Genomic DNA, 27,591 nt, shown 5'->3' on the forward strand with positions numbered 1-27,591 from the left:
AGAGAGGGAAACATGTGAGAGAGATACATCGAGTGGTTGCCACCCACACGACCCCCGGGGTCGGGGACAAACTGCAACCGAGGTACTTGAGGTATGTGCTCTTAGCGGAAACTGAACCCGGGACTCTCTGGTTTGCGGGCTGATGCTCCAACCGCTGAGCTGAACCGGCCAGGGCTAATAACATTTTAAAGGGTAAAGGCAAAAGCTTGCAAATGGCAGTAACTGTGAAAAATGCGTTGCTTGCATAACCTTTGCTCAGCCTTCTGTTGAGTACTAATTATCAGATTATCTGCAGATGCAGGATGTGATACCAGACCAGTCCAACTGCACAGTGGACAGTGGGCCAGGCAGAGTACGTCAGCAAGAACTGCCAAAATCTAGAAGCAGCGTATATAACCTACACCACGACTGTTATTCAAGGCTTACCCCTTTTTGGCTCAGCCTGCCTCAACTCAGGCACATGCAATAAAATTATTTTGCTCTACATTGGCTTTGCATTATGGATGTGATCTCCCTCTGGCTTAGACCTTTTAATCTCTTCCTTATATTAGTCTAAAACTTTCTTAAAGGCAAAAGAACGGTCCTGTTAACCCTTGATTCCTAAGCATCTGATACATAGCTGGGTTTCATATTCACTGAACTGTTTTTTTCTTCTCTTTTCCCTAAACTACCTCCAGAAGGCTCCAAACAATTCTCAATTGTGTTTTTCCACTGCTTAAAATCTTCCCACTGCCTTCAATTTGGTCTCCCCTTGTTACAATGGCCATCCAGCACCAAGACACTCTAGACTCACTCTCTGAACATACCATTTGTTCGTTTTTATAAAACGTTACTTTTTTCTTTAAATTTTCTTTCCCTTGTAAACACAGTTATGGAGCAGTAAAACGAAATTAAATTTTATTTCTTCGGAAATTAAAAGTTGCCTTGCAAGTTTTACTATATTATATAGTTAAGTAATTTTTGGTCACTTCTGTAGTTCAATTCCTCATTACTCTATTTCAATCAACTGTCTCCTGGAGACTCGATAAATGTTTAAATGAAATTTATTATGTGAGTTAGAATGCAATATTAAAATACATTATAATTCCTTTCCCCAATTAAAAACAAAACCAGTAGGCTTTTGTGACAAATGAGCTGACTGTATCCCGCGCTGCCTTTGGGTACACCTGGTAACCAGAGTAGAAAGTGGTGGCAGCAAAGGAAAGGGACCGGCCCAAGTCAGGAGTCCTGCAGAGCGACAGGGGGCATCTTTGCCCTGAAGCTGGAGGGTGCAGCAGGCGTTTCAGGTGACAAAACTGGGCCACTCAAGTGCACGCGGCATGGGAAGCTGCCTCATTAACGCGGGCGACCGAATCCCTGAGAGAGTTATTCCCGGGACCGCCGAGCTGCAGGGGGCGGGGCGACATGCGGACGTTACGTCATGTTCCCTTGCCCGTTTCGCTTCCCCGCCCCTCCCCGCACTGTGACGTTGCCAGAGAGGAACGAAGCGTAAACAGCGCAGGGCATTTCGGGAGCGGGATTGTTTCACGCAGGAAGCAGGCTCCATTTTAGCGCCGCCCGCCGTCGCCATCTGTTTCCCATCCCTCCCCCTTAACCCCCCTCCCGTCCCCAAACCCCAACGGGAAGGGTGGGCCTAGGCCTCCGGAGGCTGGAGTGCAAGGAGGGAAGGGGAAAAAGGAGAAAGGGGAGAAGCGAGGAGGGAAAGGGTGAGTGGAGAAAGGTGAGTGGTAGAGGCCAAGGTGTGAAGCACGCAGCCCGGCGGACGGACTGACGGACGCTCCGGTGCTACTGCTGCCGCAGCTGCGGCCCACGCGCGAGTCGCGTCGAGGCGACGGCGGCGGCGGCAGCAGCGGAAACAGGAGAGGAGCAATGGCGGCCGACAGCCGGGAGGAGAAAGGTTAGTGCGGAGAAAGGTGACGGCGGAGGCGGGGCTCGGGGAGTGGGTCGCCGGAGCGGTGGTTCTCCGTTGCGGGGTCGGGGGGTGGGGTGGTTAGCCTGACCCGCGCGGATCCGGTGCCCCACGGAGACACTGGGACACATTGGCGGAGTCCGGGCCTGCCCTTTCGCTCGGCATCTCCATGTGACCTAACACTTCGTCTGGCCTAGGGTTTTTCTTTGATCCCAATTCCTGTCTTCACTTTCCGGTTAGCTGTCCTGGGCGCGGCTGAGAGGAGGCCTGTTCTGAGTTGCAGGCCCTTAGGTTTAGTTTATTTCCCGGTAGGATTATGCGGATGTAATGCGTCTTTTCAGAACGGCCTTTTCTGTTAGGCTACATTTGGAAAACCCGTAATACCCTGATCAAAGCTGGGAGTATAGTAAGTGAGCACATTTAAAAAGTCGTGTAGGTAAGTTGATTATTCGTCTCAAGAAATATGTGCAAATAAGTCCTGGCTGTTCTTGTCAAAGAGACAAAATGGTAAGAATTGCCAGTTTGGTTCCTCGAATACTTATTTTGAAAAATAACGATGTTTGAAAAATAATTGTGTGACTTAGGCTTGACAAAAAAATTCTGACTACTTTTCTGATAGAAACACGTTGTGCGTAGTTCCCAGAAAGTACAACCAGGGACAAATGGGTGTAATTTATAGAGTTGGGGGATAAAGTTACAGTGAAATATAGGAAGAACTGATGGTGTCAGAATGGAATGTCATGTTTTTTGAAATACAGACCTGCCAGGCTCTAGAGATATTGGTGTATATCCTGGATCATTACATGTCTGGAGAGTGGTCTAGATTAGATGCTGCCTTAAGTTCTTTTACACACTGAGATTCCATGGTAGTTTTGTTATAAGTTGATAAAAATGTGGCACAGCTGCTGTCCTGTATTTAACAGAACCACCCTCGTGTGCCTAATTAATTTGTAGTGGGGATTTGTTAAATGGGCTCTGAAGTCAAGTCAGGCCTGTGCTCTTTTCTTCTCCAATTTTTCTTCAGAAAAAGAAGTCTTCATGCTGCAATAAACTGCCCTGGGATAGGGACAAGCTTGGAAAAAGTGGGCGAGGATAAGTTTAAGATATTCCTCCTATCCTAAAGCAGTCGAATGATTAGGATATAGTAGTTTAACTTCCCTTCCCTAACGGAGAAATCGAGGAGTGCAAATATAGGATTGCATGAGGTTAGTGAATAAAGGAAACTGCTTTTAATTAGTAGTAAAGTCAGTTATTAAACCAAATGATTTTAATAAATCAGTCAACATTTGATTGTGTCAGTGTAATATATAAGCTGTGTGTACATGGCAATTGTGGGTGAGATGAACTATATACAAAATGAGTAAAACTCTGCTGTCAAGAATTCATTGTCTGTTGAAACATAGTTGTAAGTCAGTAATAGAGTAGCTACAGTAATGTGCATTGAGGAAGAAAAATGGGTGATGTTTTAAATATTTTGTTTTGGAAATGCATTTATTGATGAAAATGCAGTCCAAATACATAAATTCTGTAACTATAATTGTGAAGTGGTAATGCCACCTAATAGAGGCCCAGAGTGTTCACTTACTTGAGCATTGTCACACAGCTGGAATATCCAGAATTAGAGTCAATACTTGACTCTTCTCATACTAGAACAAGAAAAAGTAGGAAGCTGAGTACCTATTGTTGTCTATTATTTTATATGAAATATTGGGAAATTATAAAGATAAACCTTGTAAGAATGTTAGACATGTCACAAAGCTTAGTTCCCTTCTAAATGACTCATAAATGGTCTAAGGTTTTGATAAGAAATGAGTTTAAATTGCAGAAATTTGTTATTAACCATAGAATATTTAAAGATTTTTGGCCATAAAGTCCTTTGATTAATGAGCTTTGAACATCAGCTGTGTGGTCAAGAGAAATTAAGTTCTGTAATGCTTCTGTAATACTCATACTTAGAAGCTGAAACCCATATATCTGGACAAATTGCCAGTTCCTTCTGATTCTTGTGGTTATTTGTCCAAAACACATATTTGAAAGAAGTTGGAATGTCGGTGCTCTTTTAAATACTGTTTTTCTCTATGAGGCAGTACACAACTTTTATACTATAAATATCTTGTAAACATTATATTTCTTTAAAAAAAATTTTTTTCTTTATTGATTTAGAGAGAGAGGAAGGAAGAGGGAGAGAGACCTAGAAACATCAATGAAAGAGAACTTCGATTGGCTACCTCCTGCATGCCCCCCCACTGGGGATCAGGCCCACAACCTGGGCATGTGCCCTGACAAGGAATCAAACCGGCAACCTCTTAGTGCATTGGTTGATGCTCAACCACTGAGGCACACCGGCTGGGCTACATTATATTTCTTAAGCTCTTACCAAGTTCTCTCCAAAGAATAGTTGTAAAAATTTAATATATCCAAAATGTGGATAATGAATGATCACTTTCATAGGTAACATGTTTTCTACATTACCAAACTGGAAGCTCTGTGAGGGCCAGGAGTATGTTTTGTTCCCCAGGTTCCTGGTGTATGGTAACTGCGGCTGTAAATCATTGCAGGTTGGAATTCATTAATAACTGACTAGTTATATGACATTCCTATTGATGTCCAAAGCTAAGAGTTTTGGGGTTTGAATTGTATGTTTACACACACGTGTATATACATCCTCTAGCCCTCCCTCTAGTATGTCCTTAGGATGAGATTGACTTTCTTGGTCCCTTTAGTTAGGGCCCTATAAAGTATTCCAACATATCTGTTTTACCCATAGTAGAAGTGGAATAAAAAATTTAGAATGTTGTCTTTAGACTTCAGATGTATGCTTTTGGAAGACAAGCAATATGGATGGGATGGGAAATCCAAATCTCTACACTTCATAGAGAGAGGGTTGACAGTTTTGAGTGACAAAAAAAGTAACTGACAGACTGTGTAATGTAAAATGTAACAGAAGAGGAGATTCCAGGAAATCTTGCTCCATTGCCAACCCCCACTAAAACTTTATTAAACAAATTAAAATAAAAAATGTAATGTACACTGGTGCCCTGTGTTGGGGGAAAAAAAGTGTGTAGTATTCTTACCTGCCAGTTTTCTTTATTTAAATACTCCAGGTCTTAATCTGATGCTCGACCCTGAAATAAGTAGTACTTTTTGTATCTGCTGACCTAGAAGCTTCTGAGTTAAAAAGAAAAGGGGGGGGGGGGGGTTGGGAGGGTGCTGTGTCTCAGATAAAGGTTAATTTTCTACACTGATATCCCTGGAGTTGGTGGCCTTCCTGGGCCAGGAATTTCAGTAGTAAAGTGTGAAGAATACTACATTTGGATTCAGAGTTGTGAGATTTTAGTCATTTAAATTCTTCTGTGGCTTCATTTTGGAGTTGTTATATACATAACTGTCTAAAGGATAAACTACTTTGAACCAGTTAGATTTTTAAGTTCCCATGTTTAACTCAAACAAAAATCCCCAAATCAAGCAACAAAACATAAAGTCTTCTTACTGTTCACATCTTGTCAGTTTTTGAACAGGCTCTAAAAACAATTATTCTTTTTACTTTCTTATTTTGCCTTCTATATTCCTTAATCTATACGTTTACCTCGATAGTTTGCGATATCTGAGATCTTGCTAGCTTGTACCAGTGACCAAGTGGAGTAGTTAGTATACGTCATATACTGTGAATGCAAAAGGTTCACAGATTATTACACTTCCACAGTGGACTCAAGCTAGCAGCAGCCTGTTTTGTTTTGTTTTTAATTGAGGCAACATTTAAAAGTCAGAGAATTCCAAATAAAAATCTGAAGTTGGGAATTCTCTTGAAAATTTGGAAGATCTGACAACATGGTGCTTGCATTCTGTCAAGGCAGTTAATCCCCTGGAGTTGAGTGGAATTATTCCCTTTAGCTTTTCTACTGTTTCACAAAGTACCACATATACTTAAACTGGAGTTTGGTGTCCCTGTGTCTCAGTATTTATTGAACTGAAACTTCAACTGATTTATAGTTATTTAATGTCAATATTGTTTAGGAGTTATATAGGCTTATATGTATACTAGGGTCAGGCAGATAAAGTAATTGTTTTATACCATAGGTGATGGTCATTATATGTTAAAAAATAAGTAAGCATGGTCCATGTTCAGGCAGTATTAATAAATACCCTGATTTACCAGGCATAAACCCAGATTTTCTCATGCCAGACCTTCACATATGTTACCCTCTCTGTATCTTAAAAGAAGGCTATTAGGCTGTGTTCCAGCTGATGCTTTTCAGGTGAAAATCTAGGCCCCTGATGATCAAATAGTCCTTTAAAAAAGTAGGGTTTGGATTTTTATGTTAAATCATTAGTTTTCAGAAACAAAGCGTCCAAGAGCTAGATTCATCTATTAGTGTATAACTTTTGGATGGATTAGAATTTTATCCATAAATGGTAATATACTGTATTTTGAAGCATTTTGTTTTTCATTTGAACGAATTTATTGCACTGACATATAATCACATTAATTTTTTTGTGACATCTTAAAAACAGTCGTCGAGGTTTTTAAATTACTTTTAAAGGACTGTATAGTTCTTTATATAGACTTAACTAAAAAAACTAAATGTGAGTTGTATGTTCATAGAACTCTTCCTAACCTGGCATTTGCTCTCCTTTCTTCATTTACCTTAATATTCTTAGATTGGGTTCCTCTGTCAAACTACTGTGAAATAATTTAATATGTACATACTTTTATACAGAATAATAAGGTTAAGTTTCAGGACAAAGAGTGATTTAAAACATTTATTAAAGTAATTTAAAGTTACCATAGAGAACTTGTAGATGTTACTTTTATTTCTCAAAGAGTTACTTTTTTCAAAAAACGATATGCCAGTGATGATTGGTCTCTAATAGCAGTGGCTTCTGAAACTTAAAAATATATATATTTTCTTTTTTCATGACTAATTTATTCTAAATTGAAAAAAGGAATTAAAATATAATCTAAGTGTACTTTTTCCAGTCCTTGAAAGAAGGGGGTCAGAGGAAGCAGCTTAAATTAGCTTTATAACCCAATACTATAAACTCTCACTTTCTAAAACCAGATTTTGGGTTTGAAAAATGCACCTTATCTTTACAGTTAAAAGCTTTAAATTTAAGCAAAACAAAGTAAATGGTAGTTTTGAAAACATCTTCAAAGTATTTGACACCTCTCCTAATAGTAGGTGGAGCCTTGATTCTGCTCTGAACTTGGGTAGACTTTTGTGATTGCCTGTGAATAAAATACTGTGGTAATGTTACAGAGCTTTTGCCTGGCCTTTTCTCTGTTGGGATTATTAGTGCCCTAAACCACCATTTAAGCGGTCTGCCTACCCTGAAGCTGCCATGGTGGGGTGGTGCGGGAGTAAGACCACAGAAATGCTGTAGAAACTCCAGCCTTTTGAGTCTTCCAGCCTAGGTGCCCACCAGACATGTGAATGAGCAAGCATTCAGATGATTCTAGCCCTGAACACTGACTGCAGCCATGTGAGAGGCCTACCTAGGTTGAGATTCAGAACCATAAGTAATAATAATAAATGATTGTATTGTTTTAAAACACCAAGTTTTGTGGTGGCATGTTAACATCAGTAGATAACCAGAACATGTATATCTCTGTCTTACTGGGGAAAAAATGTGCTTTGGACCAGATTTTGTTTATTGTGTGCCCTAGTCATTAATAAACAGTTTGTGGCAGGCAAGGTTTATGAGAATATGATAGTAATAGGAAAAGGCTTACAGGTTGAAAAACTCACCAAAAGATTCAAATAATTACCCTTTTGTTTTCTTCCCCAAACACTTGATATTTTTATTTAAAGTGCCTCTTATCAGAGGTGAAGAAACTGGAGCTCAGGCTGGGATTTTCCCAACGATACCTAGCTCTTAAACGATAAACTGGATTTTCTTACTTCCAAATCCATATCTCTTTCCCCTATGTATCATATTTTGGTAAATAAGTAAGTGGTTTCAGTGATGGAGAAATGTAACTTAAAATACGGTCAGTTAGTCCTGGCCAGTGTGGTTCAATTGGTTGGGCATTGTCCTGTGCACCTAAAGGTTGCTGGTTCCATTCCTGGTCAGGGAACATGCCCTGGTTGCAGGCTCGATCCCCAGGAGGGGGCCATGCAGGAGGTAGTCAATCCAGGTTCTGCTCTCACATTGATGTTTTTCTCCCTCCCTCTCTCTAAAAATCAAGTAGAAAAAAAAAAAAAACTTTAAAAAAGTGGTCATTTATATCAGGATTGACAAACTTTTTTAAAGGGACAGATAGTAAATAATATTTTAGGCTTTATACGGGCTGCATAAGGTCTTTGTCCATGTTTTTCTTTTCTTTGCTTTTTTTTTTTAAATACAACCTTAAAAATGCAGAAAACTTTTTTTGTGTGTGTGTGTGTGTGTGTGTGGATTAAAAACAAGCTTTGTGCTGAACTTGTCCTGCAGGTCTTAGTTTGCCAATATTGTAATAAAACCAGTTAGCTTATTGGTATCATGGACTAAAATACAGAAAAAAAAATGTGTGGATCATTAAGTGAGGATGCTGTGATTGATCTTCAAGTAAATTATAGAGCCCAGCAGGTGTGACTCAGTGGTTGAGCATCGACCCATTCACCAAGTGGTCTCCGGTTCGTTTCCCCAATCAGGGCATTTGCCCAGGTTGTGGGCCCGATCCCCAGTGGGGACATGCAGGAGGTGGCCAATCGATGTTCTCTCTCATCGATGTTTCTGTCTCTCTCTTTCTCTCCTTCCTCTCTAAGATCAATAAAGGAGAAGAAATGATTTTTAAATGTTTAAATAAGTAAATAAAAAGGAGGCTCCTTGAGTCTTTAAAAAAAAAGTAAATTATAGATGCTATAATGTTGGTAATCCAGAGCTTTCTGGCGCATTGATTTGAAATTGATCTAGTGCACACCACCTTTTAATAACTTGTAGTTTTATTGTTTCCTTATCTTTGCTTAAAAGTGTTTTTAATGTTCCTCATCTAATTTAACCCTAGATTTAGAAAGCCTGTACTTCAGACTTATATCTATCTTTTCTTGACAATTAAATTTGGTCAACTTGAACTTCTGAGCTTCTATTTCTTTATCTGCACAGGAATGGGGATGATAAGACATACTTTATGTGTTTCATATGATATGTATATATGAAAGTTATAAAATGTTAAAACAAGCATTGGTTAATATTCATAGTCTTAAGAATTTGTAGATGCTTTCTGAAACTGCAACTAATCTCTGAATTTTACTTCTTTGTTACAACTTTTTAAACAAAAATGCACCATTTAATAGGGAAATCATGATTAAGGCATGTCTGACATTTAAGTTGATTTAGATGAAACTGCATAGTTTTTGTTCTATTAGATTTACAACATGTAAAGTGTATAATTTCATGTGAAGATTCAAGCTTTTGAATTGATATTTTAAATTAAGAACTAGTGATGTCATGAAAAGAAGTAGCACTTTATTTACTTGCCTATTTTGTTGTCATAATTTTTTCTTTTGTTTCTACAAATATATTCTGTCAAGATTTGTTGAGACCCTCTTTTTCTTTACTGAATAGAGAGCTTTTACCCAAGAATTATTAAATATTTGCAAAACTTTCACTTTTTTTCTATCAAATTATATTTTTAGTTTTTTATTTACAATATAAAGTCTAAAACTCATGTTTGCCACCATTCAGATCTTGAGGACATTTCCTTCTAGTGAAAGCAGTAAATCCAGAAGGGGAGAGAAGCCTTTTTGGTTGGCATATTTTTATTTTAAATAACATTTAGCCTGGCCGGTGTGGCTCACTGGTTAAGCGTCAACCCATGCACCAAGAGGTAGCCAGTTTGATTCCTGGTCAGGGCACATGCCCAGGTTGTGGGCCAAATCCCCTGTGGAAGGCATGCAGGAGGTAGCCAGTCAGTGTTCTCTCTCATCGATACTCTTTCTCCCTCTCTAAAATTTTAAAAGAAAAAAAAGAATAAATAAACAAAAATTTAAAAATCTATATAGTATTTATTTATTTTAGAAAAATAGGAAAGCAAATAAATATTTTACCACCAAAGAAATCAATTGCTATGCCATTCCGGGCCTATATCATTTTTAGATCTTAAATAACTGTCTAATTCCAAATGTTGCCTTTTCTGTATCCTGCCTAATCTTGCTTTTTTTCTTATCACACCTACATTAACTGTTTTATTTCTCTTCAGTCACTGATTTCTGTTACCCTTTGGGGAAATTTGAATCCCATCTAAGCTGCTTATAGTAGACCTCAGGTTAATAACCCTTTGAGGGGCTTTGCTTTTTGGTGGGAGCCGTAAATATAATTGATCCTATCTCATTAGTTTGCATTACTTTATACTTCTCTTTGCCACACCTTAAATTTGAAAAGAATATTTTTGATACTGGAATGCTTAGTGTTGAAAACTTTTATCATTGGATTAAATAAGTCCATTATAAAAAAGTCAGTTTAAAGTAGTAAATATTTGCATGTATCTTTTAAGATTTACTTTGTCTTATTGAATAGAGTGGGGTGGGAATGGGATAACAAAACCAAATCCTAGGTTTTCATGATCACTGAATAATATGTCAGTTAACAGCAATAGTTTCCTTGTCTGAACAAGTTACATTTTTTTTAGTCCATACCAGCATCCTCAACCATTTTTGATTGTGTAGCACATCAGTAATTTTTTTCTTTTAATTTTATTTTAACATTATTTCAGACAAACAGAATAGCTGTAATAATAGTACAAATACTTTTCTTATACTTTTCAGCCGTATTTCACAAATGTTAACATTTTACCACATTGTCTTTCTAAGTCACATTCTCTTTCTTAAACACATTCTCTCCCCTCTCTCTCTCTGTCTTCATCTCATCGTATATATGTAGATATATGCATGCAGACACACTTTTTCCTGAACTGTTTGTCAGTTGTAGACATGCTTCTTTGCCCCTAAAATCTTAAGTTTTTCTTTCTTAAAAATTGGACTGACTGTTACCTAACTATAGTGTGTACTACCAAAATCAGGAAATTAACATTGATACTTACTGTAATCTACAGGCCTTATTTAGAGTTATTAATTTTCCCAGTTATGTTTCAGATCAAGTGCTTTACTCGGCTAATTATGTCACTTTAATCTCCTTTAATCTGGAGTACTTGGTTTTTTTTAATAACATTGACATTTTTGGATATCCCTTAATTTGGGGTTGTTTGATGTTTCCCCACGTATAGGTTCAAATTTTGTATTTTTCATAGGACTGTCACAGAATTGTTGTTCTGTTCTCAGTGCATTATGACAGGAGGTCCATGATGTTGATTTGACCCACAATTGATGATAGTAACTTTGATTACTTGATTATGCCGGAGTTGGCAAGCTTTTCTCTTGGTAGTCAATAAGTATCTTCCTGGGTGGACACAATCCTTGATAAATGTATATTTATAAGTTTACACATGTATTTTCATACTAATTTGTGTACATTTAAGCAGTTACAAAATTCAGATATTAAAGGATGAAATATAAATATAAAAGTTTTTATTTAAAGGAATTATTATTATGTCTTCATCCTGAAATAAAAGCCTCTTGAGGGTATGTACTTGTACATCTGTAACCTCAGCATAGTAAGTACTTAAACGCTTAATGATAATGATAATGATTCCCCTATTTTAATTTTCTTGCTTTCAGATGGAGAACTTAATGTTTTAGATGATATTTTGACAGAAGTACCAGAACAGGATGATGAACTGTATAATCCAGAGAGTGAACAAGATAAAAACGAGAAAAAGGGTAAGATTTCTATTGTTTTTATTCAAATAACAGTGTATGTAATTTCTTAAGAAAATAACCTTGCTTTTGTACTTGTTTCTTGAGGCATTAATACCAAAAGCACAATCATAAACATGGTACCTACATGAATAAGAATAAGAATATGAATAAGAATCATTTGTTATTTTTCCCCAAATGTGTGAAACATCTCAACTAAATGAATTTATTCCAAGGGTTGAAAGCTGTGGTTTCTTTATGATTAGCTTTGGAATAAAATTATTTCAGAAAATATTTTAAATAAATAAAGCTTTCTTTCCCTGTTTGATGTAGATAGTAACTGTTAATCTTTGGTGAAATAAATGGACTGCTTAAACACTTTTATTGTGTTTTTAAGGATCTAAAAGAAAAAGTGACAGAATGGAATCTACTGACGTCAAACGACAAAAGCCCTCTGTTCATTCAAGACAGTTGATTTCTAAGCCACTGAGCTCATCAATTAGCAATAACAAAAGAATAGTTAGTACAAAGGGAAAGTCAGTCACAGAGTATAAAAATGAGGAATATCAAAGATCTGAAAGAAACAAGCGTCTGGAAGCTGACCGGAAAATTCGTTTATCAAGCAGTGCCTCCAGAGAACCTTATAAGAGTCAACCAGAAAAACCTGGTCTCCGGAAAAGGGATCCTGAAAGGAGGACCAAATCCCCTACACCAGATGGTTCTGAGGTAGTAAATGTTATTTCAGATATAAAACAACAATTCTTTTTGAGGCTTTAGAACTATGTATTCACTCTGACCTTGTCTGTTTTATGACTGCTGATACCCTTTTTCTTTAAACATCAGAGAATTGGGCTTGATGTGGATAGACGAGCAAGCAGATCCAGCCAGTCTTCTAAGGAAGAGGTGAACTCTGAAGAATATGGCTCTGACCATGAGACTGGCAGCAGTGGTTCTTCTGATGAGCAAGGCAACAACACTGAGAATGAGGAGGAAGGAGTGGAAGATGTGGAGGAGGATGAAGAGGTAGAAGAAGACGCAGAGGAAGATGAAGAGGTGGATGAAGATGGAGAGGAGGAAGAGGAGGAAGAGGAAGAAGAGGAGGAGGAGGAGGAAGAGGAAGAAGAAGAATATGAACAGGATGAGAGAGATCAGAAGGAAGAGGGAAATGATTATGACACTCGAAGTGAGGCTAGCGACTCTGATTCTGAATCTGTTTCCTTCACAGATGGGTCTGTCAGATCTGGTTCAGGCACAGATGGATCAGGTACTATTTATATGCAAAAGTTTGTCCTTTAAAAAATATTTGATGTTATTGGTTTTATTCTTGAACATGTTTCAATTGAATTATAAAATTTTTGAGAAATGGAGGATGTTATTAAGACTGTCTTGTGATTTTTTTATAGTTAATTACAAGCTTTTGAGTATTATAAATTACATTTGAATAAGATTTATATACCTTTCTAAAGGTATTTTTCCAGCTTGACTATATCATATTATAAATGAACATAAGTTTGATTATTTCTCTATAAGGAAATGTATTTCAGGTCTTAATGTTATAAATTCTTAGATTTTCATATTAGCAACAACTTATTTAAACACTGATGTACTTGAAGATATTCACATGGCACCTGTCGTTGGTCTTCAGAGGGCTGGGTGTAAAGGTATGAGATGGAAAATAAAAGTGTATAAAAATTCTTGTGGAGTGATTGGGTAAGAGTCATCTTGGGTCATTCTTTTTTTACTGGGTGTCCTACCACTTTATCCCTATTTGATCCATGAGATGTAAATGTAGGAATGTGACTAGGTTGCAGTCACTAGGGTGGCTGAGGATCCCCTTTTGGGGGAGATAGTGAGAGGGTACAGCAAGGAGAGAAAGGTCAGAGTACTTACAGAGCTCTGGCCACTATATGAAGATTATATTCTCACAGCTGTCCTATATAAAGATGCAGCCAGATCTGCTACATAAGCAAAGTATACTGAACATTGGAATACAAGAATAATCCTGTTCTTTTGATATATAGGATAGTTACATACTTATAGAATTATATTATTTTAGGGGTATAGTGTTAGTAAATCATTCGTTAGAGTAGATGATAGAGCAAATGGCCAGCTACTTTCTAGTGATTGATAACTGAAGTGCTTTCAACCTTTTGCTCACTAGTTTTAAGTTTAGGAGTTTAAACAGGTTTTGACAGGAATTAAAGGTAAATTGAATAGATGAATAATTGGGTTTGATATAAAAACTCTTTGAAAACTGATGTGATATATCTTTTATAATTTTTAATAATGGATAGAGAACAAAAATTGCATTGGCAGTATGAATAAAATGTTCATTTATTGTGGAGAATGTGCATAACACCAATGGGGTTAGAAACATTTTATTATGGGAATCTTCTCATTGGTATCCATGGTAGAAACTATTTCTTAGATTTGATTGAGTGTTTGTCCTCTTTAAGTCATACAAAGGAGACTTATATATATGGGTAGGACTTGAATTTTAACAAGTTTCTAGATGATGCTGATATGTAGCAAGGTATTTAATAATACTTTATATTTTTGTAGAGAAGATATTTCAAATTAATCATTTTGCCCTCATGGTTTAGATATTCCATAATTTTATAAAACCTTTGTATCAAAAGTTAGTAGAAGATATATGTATACACACACATATATAAAACATATGTATAACATGTAGTTTTAAAGTAGATACCTGGAACTGTTTATTTTCCTTATTAATGGAAAATTTGCAGATTTTTCTTCAAAGATTCCTCATGTAGAACATGTTTTAGGGACTTTTTAGAATATATTTAGTATTATTTTTATAATGGAGTAGTCTCTTTATAATGTGTAAAAGATATAATGAGGTGGATTTGGGGCTCCTCGATTAGGAGATGTCAATTTTTTTTTTATCCTCACTAGAGGACATTTTTGCATTTATCTTCAGATAGAGTGGGAGGGAGAAAGGGAGGAAAAGAGGGAGGAACATCAATGTGAGAGAGAGACACTGGATGCCACCCACACAACCCCAACCGAGGCCGAGGACAAACTGCAACTGAGGTACATGCCCTTAGCGGGAACTGAACCCGGGTCTCTCTGGTCCGCTGGCCAGCCAGGGCAGAGATATCAATTTTAAAAATAATGTTTTATTGATTTTTTTTAGAGAAAGGGGAAGGGAGAAACAGATAGAAACATCGATGTGAGAGAGAAACAGCGATCGGCTGCCTCCTGCATACTCTCCACTGGGTATCCAGCCCACAACTCGGTCATGTGCCCTGACCCGGAATCGAACCAGGATCTCTCAGTTCATGGGACGGCACTCAGTCCATTGTGCCACACCAGCCGGCAGGAGATGTCAATTTTTTTTTTTAAATCCTCACCTGAAAATATTCTTGCATTTATCATCAGATAGAGCAAGAGGCAGAGGGGGAAGAGAGAGAGAAACATCCATGTGAGAGAGATACGCCGAGTGGCTGCCACCCACACAACCCCAACCAGGGCCCGGGACAAACTGCAACCGAGGTACGTGCCCTTAGCGGGAACCGAACCCGGGTCTCTCCGGACCACAGGCCGACACTCTAATCGCTGAGGCAAACCGGCCAAGGCAGGAGATGTCAATTTTTAAATATAAGAGATTACAGTTTCTGTGCCATGAAATTTTTAGATTTCAGTTCATTTTACCTTATTTTTCTTCAGAATTTTCAGTAACTTTTTTACAACAGTGACACACTTTGATGATTGTTAAAGGTATTTTAGGTGACATATTCTTTTGACCTGAGTATATTAGATGGGAGAGAAGATCATAAACTTAAGAGCAGTGGAGTTATTTATACTAAAAAAGATAAAAAATGCTTGGAGATTTCTTGTGGTAATGGTAGATTCAACATTACATTAAAATAGTTGGGCAGGATCTTATTTGTGCTATTTCTTTTCTGCATTATCTTTGTGAGAGATCCTTTTAATAATTTGAACCATAAAGTTTTATTTTAATTAAATTAATTGGGTAACATTGGTTAATAGCATTGTGGACATTTCAGGTGTACAACTTTATAATACAGCATCTGTATACTCACCACTGAAAGACTAGCCTCCTCGTGTCACCATATAGGTGACCCCCTTAAAGTTGTTTTTAAATAACAAGAGATGTATCATCCTTAGTGATCATTTCATAATGATTAGACTCTTAAGTGTACTATTCAGAGGAAAAATTAAACATGGCAGGATTTTTGAAAGAAAGGTAAAAAAATTTTAGCAAGGTTTCATTTTTTAAATCTCATGATGTCTCATTCATTGATTCAGTGAATCTGGTGCCTACTATGTGCCAGGCACTATATAGGAATGTGTAGTCAGTGAATGAAACAAATACGTTAGAAAGAGATGATTTGACACAACCCCCCACACCACCCCCATTTCTCATCTATTTGGATGAAGTTCTCAGTCATTTTATACTAAAAGATTCAAGTTAAGTATCATTATTCAAAGTCAGCAAGCCTGGAAATAAATGCTTTTCTCTGTAGCTGGTTATTTGAAATAACCATTTTGCCCCCATGATTGCAAACTTTAAATGGTCTTGGTTTTGTAATTGTTCCATTATGTGCTTCTTTGCTTCTCCCTTTCAGCTCGAAGTTAAGAAATTCAGCATTATTTACAAGCTTCTTGGCATATCTATTTGGAGAAGCAGTTATTAGTACATTACAAAGGGGAGGCTGCTGAAACAAATAAAAGGAACTTAGGATGTCCTTGGAGTTTTCCGTCTTAGACCTAGTAGCCCCTTTCAAAAATAGCAATAAAATGTTTTTTCTTTTGGCTTAATAAGAATCGAGTTCAGGATTTGTATTTTCAAGTTATAGGATGCACATTTGAAATTATAGTTTCACCACCCAGAAATTGGGGCATTGACCAAGATGCCTTAACCACTCCTCTAAATTGAGGTTTCCTTTTCAATAAATGAGTATCTCATGAGCTTGTTAGGAGGATTAAGGGAGATAATTTATTTAAAGATTTTAAAATAGTTAACTGTAAGTCACGTAATAGAAGATTGTATGCAAGATCATCGATTATATTTTAGCTTTTTTTATATATAAAATATATATATATGCAATTTCTCCCTTCATATTCCTCCTTATCTCCTAGCTGAAAAGTAAAGGAGCTTATAATGTTATAATTAATATACCAATAAACAGGAGAACCTTGTTCCATTTTAGGTCCTCATTTATGTGCTTATAAAGTTATAAGTTAAGCTTGAAATGGTTCTTATGTGACAGATAATGTAAACTTTTCTATTTACTGAAGATTCCCATCTTTTTTTTTTTTTTTTTTATCCTCACCCGAGGATATTTTTCCATTTTTTGTACAGATAGAGTGGGAGGGGGAGAGAGGAAGGGAGAGAGAGAGAGAGAAACATCGACGTGAAGGGACACATCGAGTGGCTGCCACCCACACGACCAACCAGGGTCGGGGACAAACTGCAACCGAAGTACGTGCCCTTAGCGGGAACCGAACCCGGGTCTCTCCGGACCGCAGGCCGACGCTCTAACCGCTGAGCCAAACTGGCCAGGGCAAGATTCCCATCTTTTTTATAGAAATACATAGGATATCATTAAGATTCTAGGAGAACATTTTAAATTGAATTTGAAGATAAGAGCAGTAATTCAGGAAGGAAATAGTCAAGAAGAATGGAATTAGCTTTGGGTCTGGAGTGCATTAGACATCTAAGATAGAATGAGTTGGAATGAGAAAGACTGATAGTATACTTTTAAAAAAAGGACCTAGAACAGTGTGTGTGACCTGATACATAGAAGGGGGAATATAGTAAATTTTAATGAAAAGAAAAGTTGGGTTTGCTTTGCAGACCCCCCCTCCCCCGAAAAGTTGGGCTTGCTTTGTAGACCCCCCCCCCCTTGGAAAATCTTATTCAAGACCATCCTTATATATAGGATAAATAGTTCACAATTATGGGCATGTGTTTTTATTTGATTGGAATTGATGGGAGAAACAACAAAATGTCCTTAGCTTTTGAACAGTGTCTTTGAAACGGAACACACGTCATTCCGAAGCAATGGAGCCATCAGAAGAGAGATTAGCAATAATTAATATTTAGGGATGATGTAAAAAATAATGAAATATTGTTACCTATACCTATGTTGTAATGTTTTTAAAAACCTTGTTTGAATTCTTTTTAGATGAGAAAAAGAAAGAAAGAAAGAGAGCTAGAGGCATCTCTCCAATTGTTTTTGATAGAAGTGGAAGCTCTGCATCAGAGTCATATGCAGGTATTCTCACTTTACCTTTTCTTGTGATCATATCTGACCGATTCTAATGTAATCTTCTGTAGAAAGTGTGGAGGCTGTAGTTTAGTGTGAACTTGTTGGTGGCATGTTCAGTGTAATAATTCTAGATAAAACTAAGCTTTTTCTTATTATTTTAATCCTGTTCTGTTACTGCTTAAGTGAATTTCACTTTTTTTTTTCTGGAAGATGATGATTCAGTGACTAGTTTTCTGAGTGGGAAACTGTTCAAATATACATACTTTTAAAAAATCCAAACAACCCAAAAAGCTAAACACTCGTACACATTGAGAAGTATTTTTTTGTGTGTGTGGGTGCGCAGGGAAGAATAATTTGTCTTGAATGGGAACTTTATGTGACAAGACTGTAGAAATTTTGTCTTAATCTCTATTAAAGCTCAATCTGAACAAATGTACTTTGGCTAAATACAGGTTCAGAAAAGAAGCATGAGAAATTATCATCTTCCGTTCGTGCTGTCCGAAAAGGTATCATTTAAATTTGAAATTGTTTTCATTGCATGCTGCATAAAGCCATTATTTTGCCTTATTGGTTCTCCATTAATAGTTAGTTTTAATATAGTAATGTTCTGATATATTAATGAAAAAAATAATATGTTACAAAGAGCTACATGTTTACTTACTGCATATCTTTTAGAACAATAGCAAACATCTTAATATGTTACAGTTTTGGGGCACAGTGGATGGTGTGTGTGTATATTTTTTTCTAAATATTTTTTATTGGTTTTTAGAGAGAGAGAGAGAGAGAGGAGAAAGAATAGGGAGAGATAGAAACATTAATGTGTGAGAGAAACATTGATATGCTGCCTCCCGCATGCTCTATACTGGGGATCAAGTCCACAACCCAGGCACGTGCCTTTGCGGATTCAAGCTGGTGACTGGTGACCTCTTGGTGTGTGGGATGACAATCCACTGAGCCACACTGGCCAGGCTATATATTTTTAATAGCATAATAGTCTGTTATAAATTTTTAAAAGAATCTGATGAAAGAAATCTATAAAATTTGTAGTCATATCATACATAATTATGGATCTGATATATCGGAACATCACTGGATTTAGGTTTACCTTCTTGCAAAATGCTGGTTCTTTTCTTAGCTTTGCTTTAATATGTCTTGTGGCTTAGCTTTATAGGTTGAATGGGTGACTATGAATTTTAAAAGTTTACCTGGGTTGTAGAGGGCTAATTTCAGTGAACACAACTTATACCCCTTTGTGTGATAATGACCTCTCATTAATCAATTTGGATTTCTATTTTTCAGATCAAACAAGTAAACTCAAATATGTCCTACAAGATGCAAGATTTTTTCTCATAAAGAGTAACAACCATGAGAATGTGTCTCTTGCCAAAGCTAAGGTATTAACATTCGTTCTGTTGAAATTATCCTAATCTTGAAAATTTTAAATGGGAAGGTCAAATTAATTAGCATTAGATACTGTCATTTGTCATAAAGGTTTTAAAGATCCAGAGCCCAGTGCTTTGTGCTTGGTTAGGCAACCGAATAGTAATTTTAGTTTTAAAACTTTTAACGGTGTCTTTGGAAGTCAGATATTTGATATTAAAGAATATATATTGTACTTTGTACTGTAAAAATGTGTTTATATTGATTTTTGTGTTTCTGTATTCAATTGCTAATTATTTGTACTAAAACTTCTTAAAAAGTTTCTTTAATTAACCAGTTTTTGCTTTATATCGATGCTTGTTTTACACCATGAGATCTTCTTGTAAAGAATTAATTTATTTATGGAGAGTTTCTTTTGTTTTTAGAAGTAAGATCACTGGATTTAGAAGAAAAGGAGAGAGTTAACTTAAAGGTCCACCCCAGGCTTTACCCCATTTGCTGAAGGATGTTGTAAAATAATAATTTTCTTTTTATGTTTTTGCTTCAAAAATACATTTGCTACACCAACTATTATGTCTTTCTATTCTTGTTTTAAAATGAGTAATTACAATTCCTGTTGATTTTTAGAAAATGAAAAACTAAAGTTAAACATTTTTTTTCTAACCATATTTTTATCAATATTAATATCCTATATTTGCAACTTAAATCGAGAATTACCCATCAAACTTTACATATGGAAAGAATAATGCACCAAATAGCTCTCTAGTAGAAGTTTATTCTTTTCTTCAGGAGGAGTAGATTTAGGCAGAATTAAGCACTTAGTGTGAATTAAGTTTAGTCTGTATGAGCAGATTAAACTGAATTAGCACTTTTGCCTTACCTTATCATTCTCTTTCTTTTAATCATTCATGAACAAAGAGTTGCTTAAAATGTTTTGGAAATTACCTATTTTCTGGCTCTATGTAAAGAACATAGGACTCTTAAGTGAAACTGTTGATAAAAAAAAATTTGAACATGAGTAGAAGAAAACTGAGAAATGCTGGAAACTTGACAGAAATTCTTTACTTACAGATTTACTTTTACAATATTTTGATTATTAATAACAGATTTTTCAAGACAAAAATTGTTGTATATGTTGTGACTCGCCTTCAAACAACATGTTTTTACATAACAGTAGATGGCTATGATAGTAAAATAATTGTAGGTGATTATTTTTATTATATAGAAAATTCCACCCCAATGTGTACTAATGAGTTTGTTAAGGTTGGTAATTTTCTCCATATTTTTCCTGAATTTAAAAAAATTATTAGATTATTTTGACAGCTGATAAATAAGACCTTTCTTTATTAGAGCTTACTTGAACTTAAAGTACAACAGTATTGGTAGCTTTGGTCTTTTGCAAATATAACAGGAAATTATAAAAGATTTACATTAATCACAACCTGTACTGTCTTTACATCATTTGTATAGGAATATAACAGGAAATATGAAAGATTTACATTAATTTCAACCTGTACTGTCTTTAACATCATTTGTATAGGGTGTGTGGTCCACGCTGCCAGTAAATGAGAAGAAATTAAATGCTGCATTCAGATCTGCAAGAAGTGTTATCTTAATATTTTCTGTCAGAGAGAGTGGAAAATTTCAAGGTAAAGAATAAAAATAATTTGGATATGTAAAAACATTGATTATACTGTATTAGTATTTTTATATTATGTTGTGATTTGATTTCCTTAGGATTTGCAAGACTTTCTTCAGAATCACATCATGGAGGATCTCCTATACATTGGGTGCTTCCAGCAGGAATGAATGCTAAAATGTTGGGAGGTGTCTTTAAAATTGACTGGATTTGCAGGTAAATTACAATGAAAGTTACTGCCCTTATTTTGAATGAATGGGCTACCAGTTGGGAATAATATTAAAACTCTATGGTTGTTTAGTTTTAATTTATCATTCTCTGGTTATTTTGGGGGGGAGGTCTTATTTCTAGGCTGATTTGGATCATAAAATTGAACAGTGTTAAAATAAAAATAACATCAATCACTATGTTTAGTTTATCTTGTTTACTGCCTTCATAGTCTAATATAGGAAGCAAAGTACAAAGGTTTAGTTAAGAGTTTTATGTACTTTATTTGTATTAGTAAGATAGCAGTAAATTTATCATGGATCAGACAGTTTGGAATGTTATCTGTCATATGTCTATGCAATTTTAGTGATTTAACATGTTATTTACTGTGGAATGGAAAAATACTCTTTGCTAACATTTTGGATGTGACTAGTTGTAAACAAATTGTTTTTTTAAGAAAGCTAGAAAACGATGCTTAGTTGGCATTGTGATCTTTTGGAAATTGGAGTAATTAGGATTTAAATATGTTTATTAGTAAAAGATTTATTTTGAACACTGAGTTATTACCACTATTATGTCCTTACTGACTGAATGCTTGTACGTTGTTTAAAAAGTAGTTAAAGAAGTAAATTTAGTTGAAACAAACAAATCTTGAACACTACATGAAATCGACAGTCTCCTATGGAGAACTGTGAAATAGAGCAGAAAGCAGAAATCTTTCACAGAATTAAAGAATAAAGGACAGGGAGAAACAAATAGAAAATACCTAATTGGCTGTGTCCACACTGTCAACCTTGTTTGGGGTGAGAAAGCCTATCAAAGAATATCTTAAGTTTCTGTTTGCTGATGTGGCATCCTGGGCAATAGCAGCCCCATCTTGGGCCTAGAAAGTTATTTAAACACATGTAGAGCTAATTATTTAAGTGAACTTTATATGGCATATACTGATCTATTATCTATAAAATTATTTTTTTAGTTAATAAAAATTACCTGGAAAAAACCCTGCTAATATTTTCTAAATTATATGTTGGCTTAAGTGTTGGATTTTGATGAGGATGGTGGAATTGGATAAGAATAATAAGGAAAAAAAATGCTATTCATATTCAAGAAGACAGAGTAGCACAAGGAAGAACATGAAAATAGAAATGGGGGGCGGGAGGGTTTTGTAGGTGGGATAGAGAGCCACCTTTTTATGAAGCAGATAGTAAAGAGAAGACCAGAAGGCAAAGATAGAGTAATATGGCCAACCTAAGGAGTTTACTATGGGACAGTGAGGAACTTTGTAGATACATGGACAGTGATATAGTGGAAATAATGTATTAGGTTGATTGTTACTAGAGTAGCAAAAAGCTGTATGCATAAAAATATATCATCATTACTTATCCTATCATTCCTTTCTAGAGGGAAAAATTAGAAGTAATCTAAATTCTCCCACATAGGAAATTGGTTAAGTAATTATGATTTCTTACTTACATGTAATATGCAGAAATATTTGTCCATGTTACAAAATGGAAAGATGTAACACATGAAAAAATAATTATAATGTCGGCTGTAATGTGAGGGTGGTTAAAGTGTGGATGATAATCCTACTCCACTCCAGGTTTGTTATTTATTTATTTACTTAACTTACCCGACAACACTTTTTTTGCATTTATGTTCAGATAGACTGGGAGGGGGAGAGAGAGAGAAACATTGATGTGAGGAAACACATCGAGTGGCTGCCACCGACATGACCCCAGCCGGGGCCAATGACAGATGGCAACTGAGGTACATGCCCTTAGCGGAAACTGAACCTGGGACTCTGTGGTCTGTGGGCCAACGCTGTAACCGCTGAGCCAAACTGGCCAGGGCAGGGGGTTTTTAAATATAAATTCATAATTCTTAGAATTAAAGTTGTAATTGTTATAATTAAACTATAATCAATAAAGTTATAAAATTTTAAAAAATCTAGTACCAATTATTTCTTGCAGATACAGGCATTATTTTTTTGTCTATAGAGAAAACAAGGTGCCAATTATTTCTTGCAGATATAGGCATTATTGTTTCGGATAGATAAAACTGTAAAGGCCTAAAGACAAGCTTTTTAGTCTGTTTCTATGATTAGAAATATTAGTGGAGTCACTGGAAAATACTTGGAGATCATGCTTTTTTAGGAATAGGAGAAAAATAATTTCCCAGTTTTAGATTGGTTGCAACAAATTTTGTTTTGAACGTGACTTGTTCTTTTAACCTTATTTTCAAATTATTGATAAGCAAATTTGTTTCCAAATTTTAGAAGGTAGGCTCATTTATTAGGGTTTTTTTTTTTTATATTCTTCTTTATTGATTTATTGGCTATTTTACCAACTTGTTTGAAATGCATTTAGCAACAGAAGAGATACAAACCCAAATAATTCATCTTATTAAGATTTTGTGCATTCTTGTACCACCCTTCAATGTGTAAAATAAGATGTATATTAGACTAAGAATCCTAATGTTTAGTACTACCTAGTGGGCACATTCATCCCTCACTGTCCACTTCCCTCATACATTCACATCACCACCACCACAGAGCATGCCACCTTGTTACTATAACTTTAGATATACTTCTCTTTCCCTGTAAATGTCAGAATTTTTTCTAAAGTTTAAGAATGTTACATAAAACTTGAGCATTCAATATTCATCTTTAAGAAAATTCATGTAAGATTAAAATAAGTGGTTATATAGCTTGTCCACTAGACCAGCTTATGCTTTTTCTTCTCCATTTTGCTTTTGCTCCAAGCCCTTCTCATTGCTTTAAATGTCATAACCCTGCTTTACCATTCTACATTGGACCTATCACCAGTCACTTGTCTTTTAGGCTTATACCTATGCCACTTCTTCCAGGAAGCATTTTCTGATTCTTTTTCTCTCCAAAAGAGATGTGTGACCTTCACATTAAAAACTTTTGTATTCTATTCATTGTACCAACTCTTTTACGAAATAATTGTGTGTGCTTGTTTATTCTATGATAGATGTGGGGAAAAAAAGAGTAGGAATGAAAGCAGTTCTTTACCATGTTCATCTACATATATCCTTTGGCTGAGCAGTTTCATTTGTATTGTACATATACTAGTTCTTTAAAGAATTTAATTTAGCATTACTCATTTTATGCACAAATAAGTAAAATCTTATCAAATGCTGTTAATTTTTTATTACTCCTTGACAAATAACAAGTATTTATTACATGCCATATTTGCATTCAGCACTGTGCTGTGTTGATAAAGAAATAGAAAAATACAGGACATGTTTTTTAAGTTGATTGGACCATTTTGCCCTACAGCTTAGAGAGGAGTTAGAGTTTGTTTAAAATCGTATACAATACTGCACTCTTGTGTAAGTGGAGGGCATAGCTCATACATGCAAATTCATAGATTTGTAGATAAACACCAGTATTAAGAGCCATTCTATGGCCCAGCCAGTGTGGCTTATTGGATTGAGTGTCCCATGGACTGAGAAGTCCCAGTTAGATTCCCGGTCGGTAGGGGTTGTGTGCAGGAGGCAGCCGATTGATGTTTTCTTACATAGATGTTTCAATCTCTCTCTCTCTAAAAAATCAATTAAAAAAAAAAAAAGCCATTCTATGGATGATGGGTAATGATTAATTGCCTTATTGAAAGGGGGAGAACACTTAAATCTGGGAAAGCAGCCCTGAAACCAAGGATAGGGGATATTTATTTTTATTTGGTATTAACTACCTGGTTAAGATTCAGCTCTTTGTTGATCAGCCAATAAAAAAATACAGTTTAATACAAAGATTCAAGAAATAGACTAAACAGTTTATATGTCATTTCATTTGCAAACTACTTAAAACAAATACTGTGTATAAGATGAAGAAATGGGCTCAGAGAATTTAAAAGAGAGCTGGAACTCAAACTCCATATTGTCTTAGTTTCAAAGCTCATGTTCTTAATCACTATATTATGTAGCTTTTTTTTGAGTACACTCAAAATTGAGAATGTGGAAAGGGTGCATCCCTGAAGGAGTTCCTTTTCTGGGGAATAAACTCTTATCAGTCTAAATGATTCTTTAAATTTTAGTCACATTTAAATCATCATTAATATGTACTATGAAGGTAATAAAAGGTCCTTAAAAAACTCTGTAAAAGAATGTAATTACTATTACTTTGTATTTAGGCGTGAGTTACCCTTCACCAAGTCGGCTCATCTCACCAATCCTTGGAATGAACATAAACCAGTAAAGATTGGGCGTGATGGACAGGTGTGTTGTTTGAATTGATTCTTTAAAAAACATATCTAATCAATCTTTTTTTGTGATCTGTGTTGAAGGACATTTTAAACCATTTTTGTAAGAATTTGTGTGCAAGATTAAGGGAAAATGTTCTTATATGGAGTTTATGATTACTGTGATTATGACTGATTAATAAGACCTCCATAATTTTAGAAGCTCTATATGACACTTTCACTAATGCAATTGAAGGAAAAGTTTTTGAAGAAAATTACCTGATTTTAAATGGCTTTTCATTATATTATTATTCTGAACTTTGTATACATTTTGGAAATGTCAGTTAACACCTTTGCTTATGTTTTCTGACTAGTAGGTAGCTTTGTAAAAGGATCAGTAGATATACTCAGATTTTCAAGTCTGCAAATGACATTAAAAGTGTGCAGTTGTTTAAAATAAACTAGAACCTTTGACCCTTACAGTTTCTGTAGGTAATTTTGAACCAGAAGTAATGTTTTCATCTCTCGTAAGTGAAAATGTTGGAAAATAAAACTTAATTTTTAAAAGCCCATAGGTTAGTATGCCTTTGTAGTTAGTCTAATATATTTCAGTGCATTTAGCAGTTTGTAAATTAATCGGAGTTGTTTGCACACACTAACATACATGTTTTTCCCCTGTGTTGAGATGGATGGGTAGATTTGTCCTGATATTTCGGTATTTTGTACAAAGAAATAATTTGCAGAGGTTGATTGTCTCAGAGTTTTAAGCAACTGCATTTGTATATTTTAACTTTAGAGGTTCTACACTTTTTATTTTTACCCTTATTAAGTACATGAAACACTGCTGAAAGGTTTAAACCTTACAAGGAAGTTTATAATTGTCCCACGTGATCACTAACTTTGGGAAGGAAGCCCCCAAAACAGTCTGTTTTTGTTCTTGTACATCGGGAAAATGCAAGTTATAGATTCTTCTATTTTCATTCTGTAACTTACTACTTTTCTATTCTAGGAAATTGAACTCGAATGTGGAACCCAGCTTTGTCTTCTATTTCCCCCCGATGAAAGTATTGACTTGTATCAGGTCATTCATAAAATGCGTCACAAGAGAAGAATGCATTCTCAGCCCCGATCAAGAGGACGTCCATCCCGTCGAGAACCAGTCCGGGATGTGGGAAGGTTAGAAACGTTCTTTGGACTGATAATAGGCACATGTATCAGAATAACATGATGGAGGAATGTGATTCGTCAAAAGTTTGTCCTGCGATAAAGAAGAAAGAGAAAATCCTCAAATCAAGCTGCATGGACTAGTTTGTGGCTTCATTGAGGATTTCACATGGTCACCTTGGTCTCAGTCATTTTTCAAGAGGAAAATGGGGATCTTTCCTTATACAGAAAAAGTTATTTTCTAAAGAGTAATATAACCAGTTTAGATTAGTCAATATTCTGATAATTCAATGTATAAAATTGAAATGAGGTAGGCTTTTGTTGCTAAGAACAGGCTAGAAAGGAGGAAGTCTTTATTCACAAAAAATGTTAATATTTTGTAAAAAGCCTTTTCTTGCAGGTATGTCTCTGGATAAGCCTTATGAGATATGGGACTTTTATAAAGGATCACTAATATTTTTTCAGAAGATGACGCCTCATTTTAGAGGATAAAATATTTTAAGTTATTTTGATATTCAAGAGGAGCATTATTGGGACTGTTTCAAATTTTATCACCGTGATGTTGTTAACCCCATTGCCAAATATTCTCTAACATGTACCCAGTGAATTCATACATCTTGCTGAGCTTCTGAAAACAGTAGGTCCTTTCCAGAGGGGATCAAGTGGCCCTGGGAGACCCGGCAACAAACCAAAAAGAAGGGCTGTTGCTGTGTCTGTTTACAACTTTTCCAGATGCTGGCAGTACCTGTGGACTTAAAAGTGTTTTTTAGAGGATCGCCATGGTTATTGATCACTACCTTATGAACTAAACATCACTTTCCAGGAAAAGGGGGTTTAACTTGTTACAGAATTGGAGAAGTCTTTGCAAAGGACTGATTTAAGCCCTTCTACCCAACACCTTCCCCTGTATAGATTTGCATACAACTAATCTAAAATATTCTGCTAAAGACTGTTGGATGTATGGTTGATGGGATGAAACCTTTGGTTAAGTTTCCTTTTGATGGAAACATCCTGTGGTAGGTACAGATAATCCAACAAGAGTCCCCATTTCTTTGAGCTTAAAAAGGACACTGTCGAGTAGGTAGGAGGAAACCTG

General features: G+C 35.7%; 1 protein-coding gene across 3 annotated transcripts in view; it reads left to right on the forward strand.

The window, feature by feature from the left end:
- The first annotated feature begins 1,524 nt into the window (after positions 1-1,524).
- Positions 1,525-27,591, forward strand: part of YTHDC1 (YTH domain containing 1) — a 34,942-nt gene continuing 8,875 nt past the window's right edge. For 2 of the 3 annotated variants that reach the window (XM_036264243.1, XM_036264250.1), the window contains exons 1-11: positions 1,527-1,897; positions 11,563-11,664; positions 12,038-12,366; positions 12,484-12,904; positions 17,820-17,909; positions 18,356-18,409; positions 19,203-19,297; positions 20,824-20,932; positions 21,021-21,138; positions 25,284-25,368; positions 26,341-26,507. In XM_036264243.1, coding sequence (XP_036120136.1) covers positions 1,870-1,897; positions 11,563-11,664; positions 12,038-12,366; positions 12,484-12,904; positions 17,820-17,909; positions 18,356-18,409; positions 19,203-19,297; positions 20,824-20,932; positions 21,021-21,138; positions 25,284-25,368; positions 26,341-26,507 — 1,598 coding nt within the window. In that variant the 5' untranslated portion in view covers positions 1,527-1,869. Of the gene's footprint in view, positions 1,898-11,562; positions 11,665-12,037; positions 12,367-12,483; positions 12,905-17,819; positions 17,910-18,355; positions 18,410-19,202; positions 19,298-20,823; positions 20,933-21,020; positions 21,139-25,283; positions 25,369-26,340; positions 26,508-27,591 lie in introns of all 3 variants that reach the window. The other variant, XM_036264260.1, reaches the window with a different exon arrangement.

This window comes from Molossus molossus, unplaced genomic scaffold (genome assembly GCF_014108415.1).
Source record: "Molossus molossus isolate mMolMol1 unplaced genomic scaffold, mMolMol1.p scaffold_m16_p_1, whole genome shotgun sequence".
NCBI classification, from domain to species: Eukaryota; Metazoa; Chordata; class Mammalia; order Chiroptera; family Molossidae; genus Molossus; species Molossus molossus.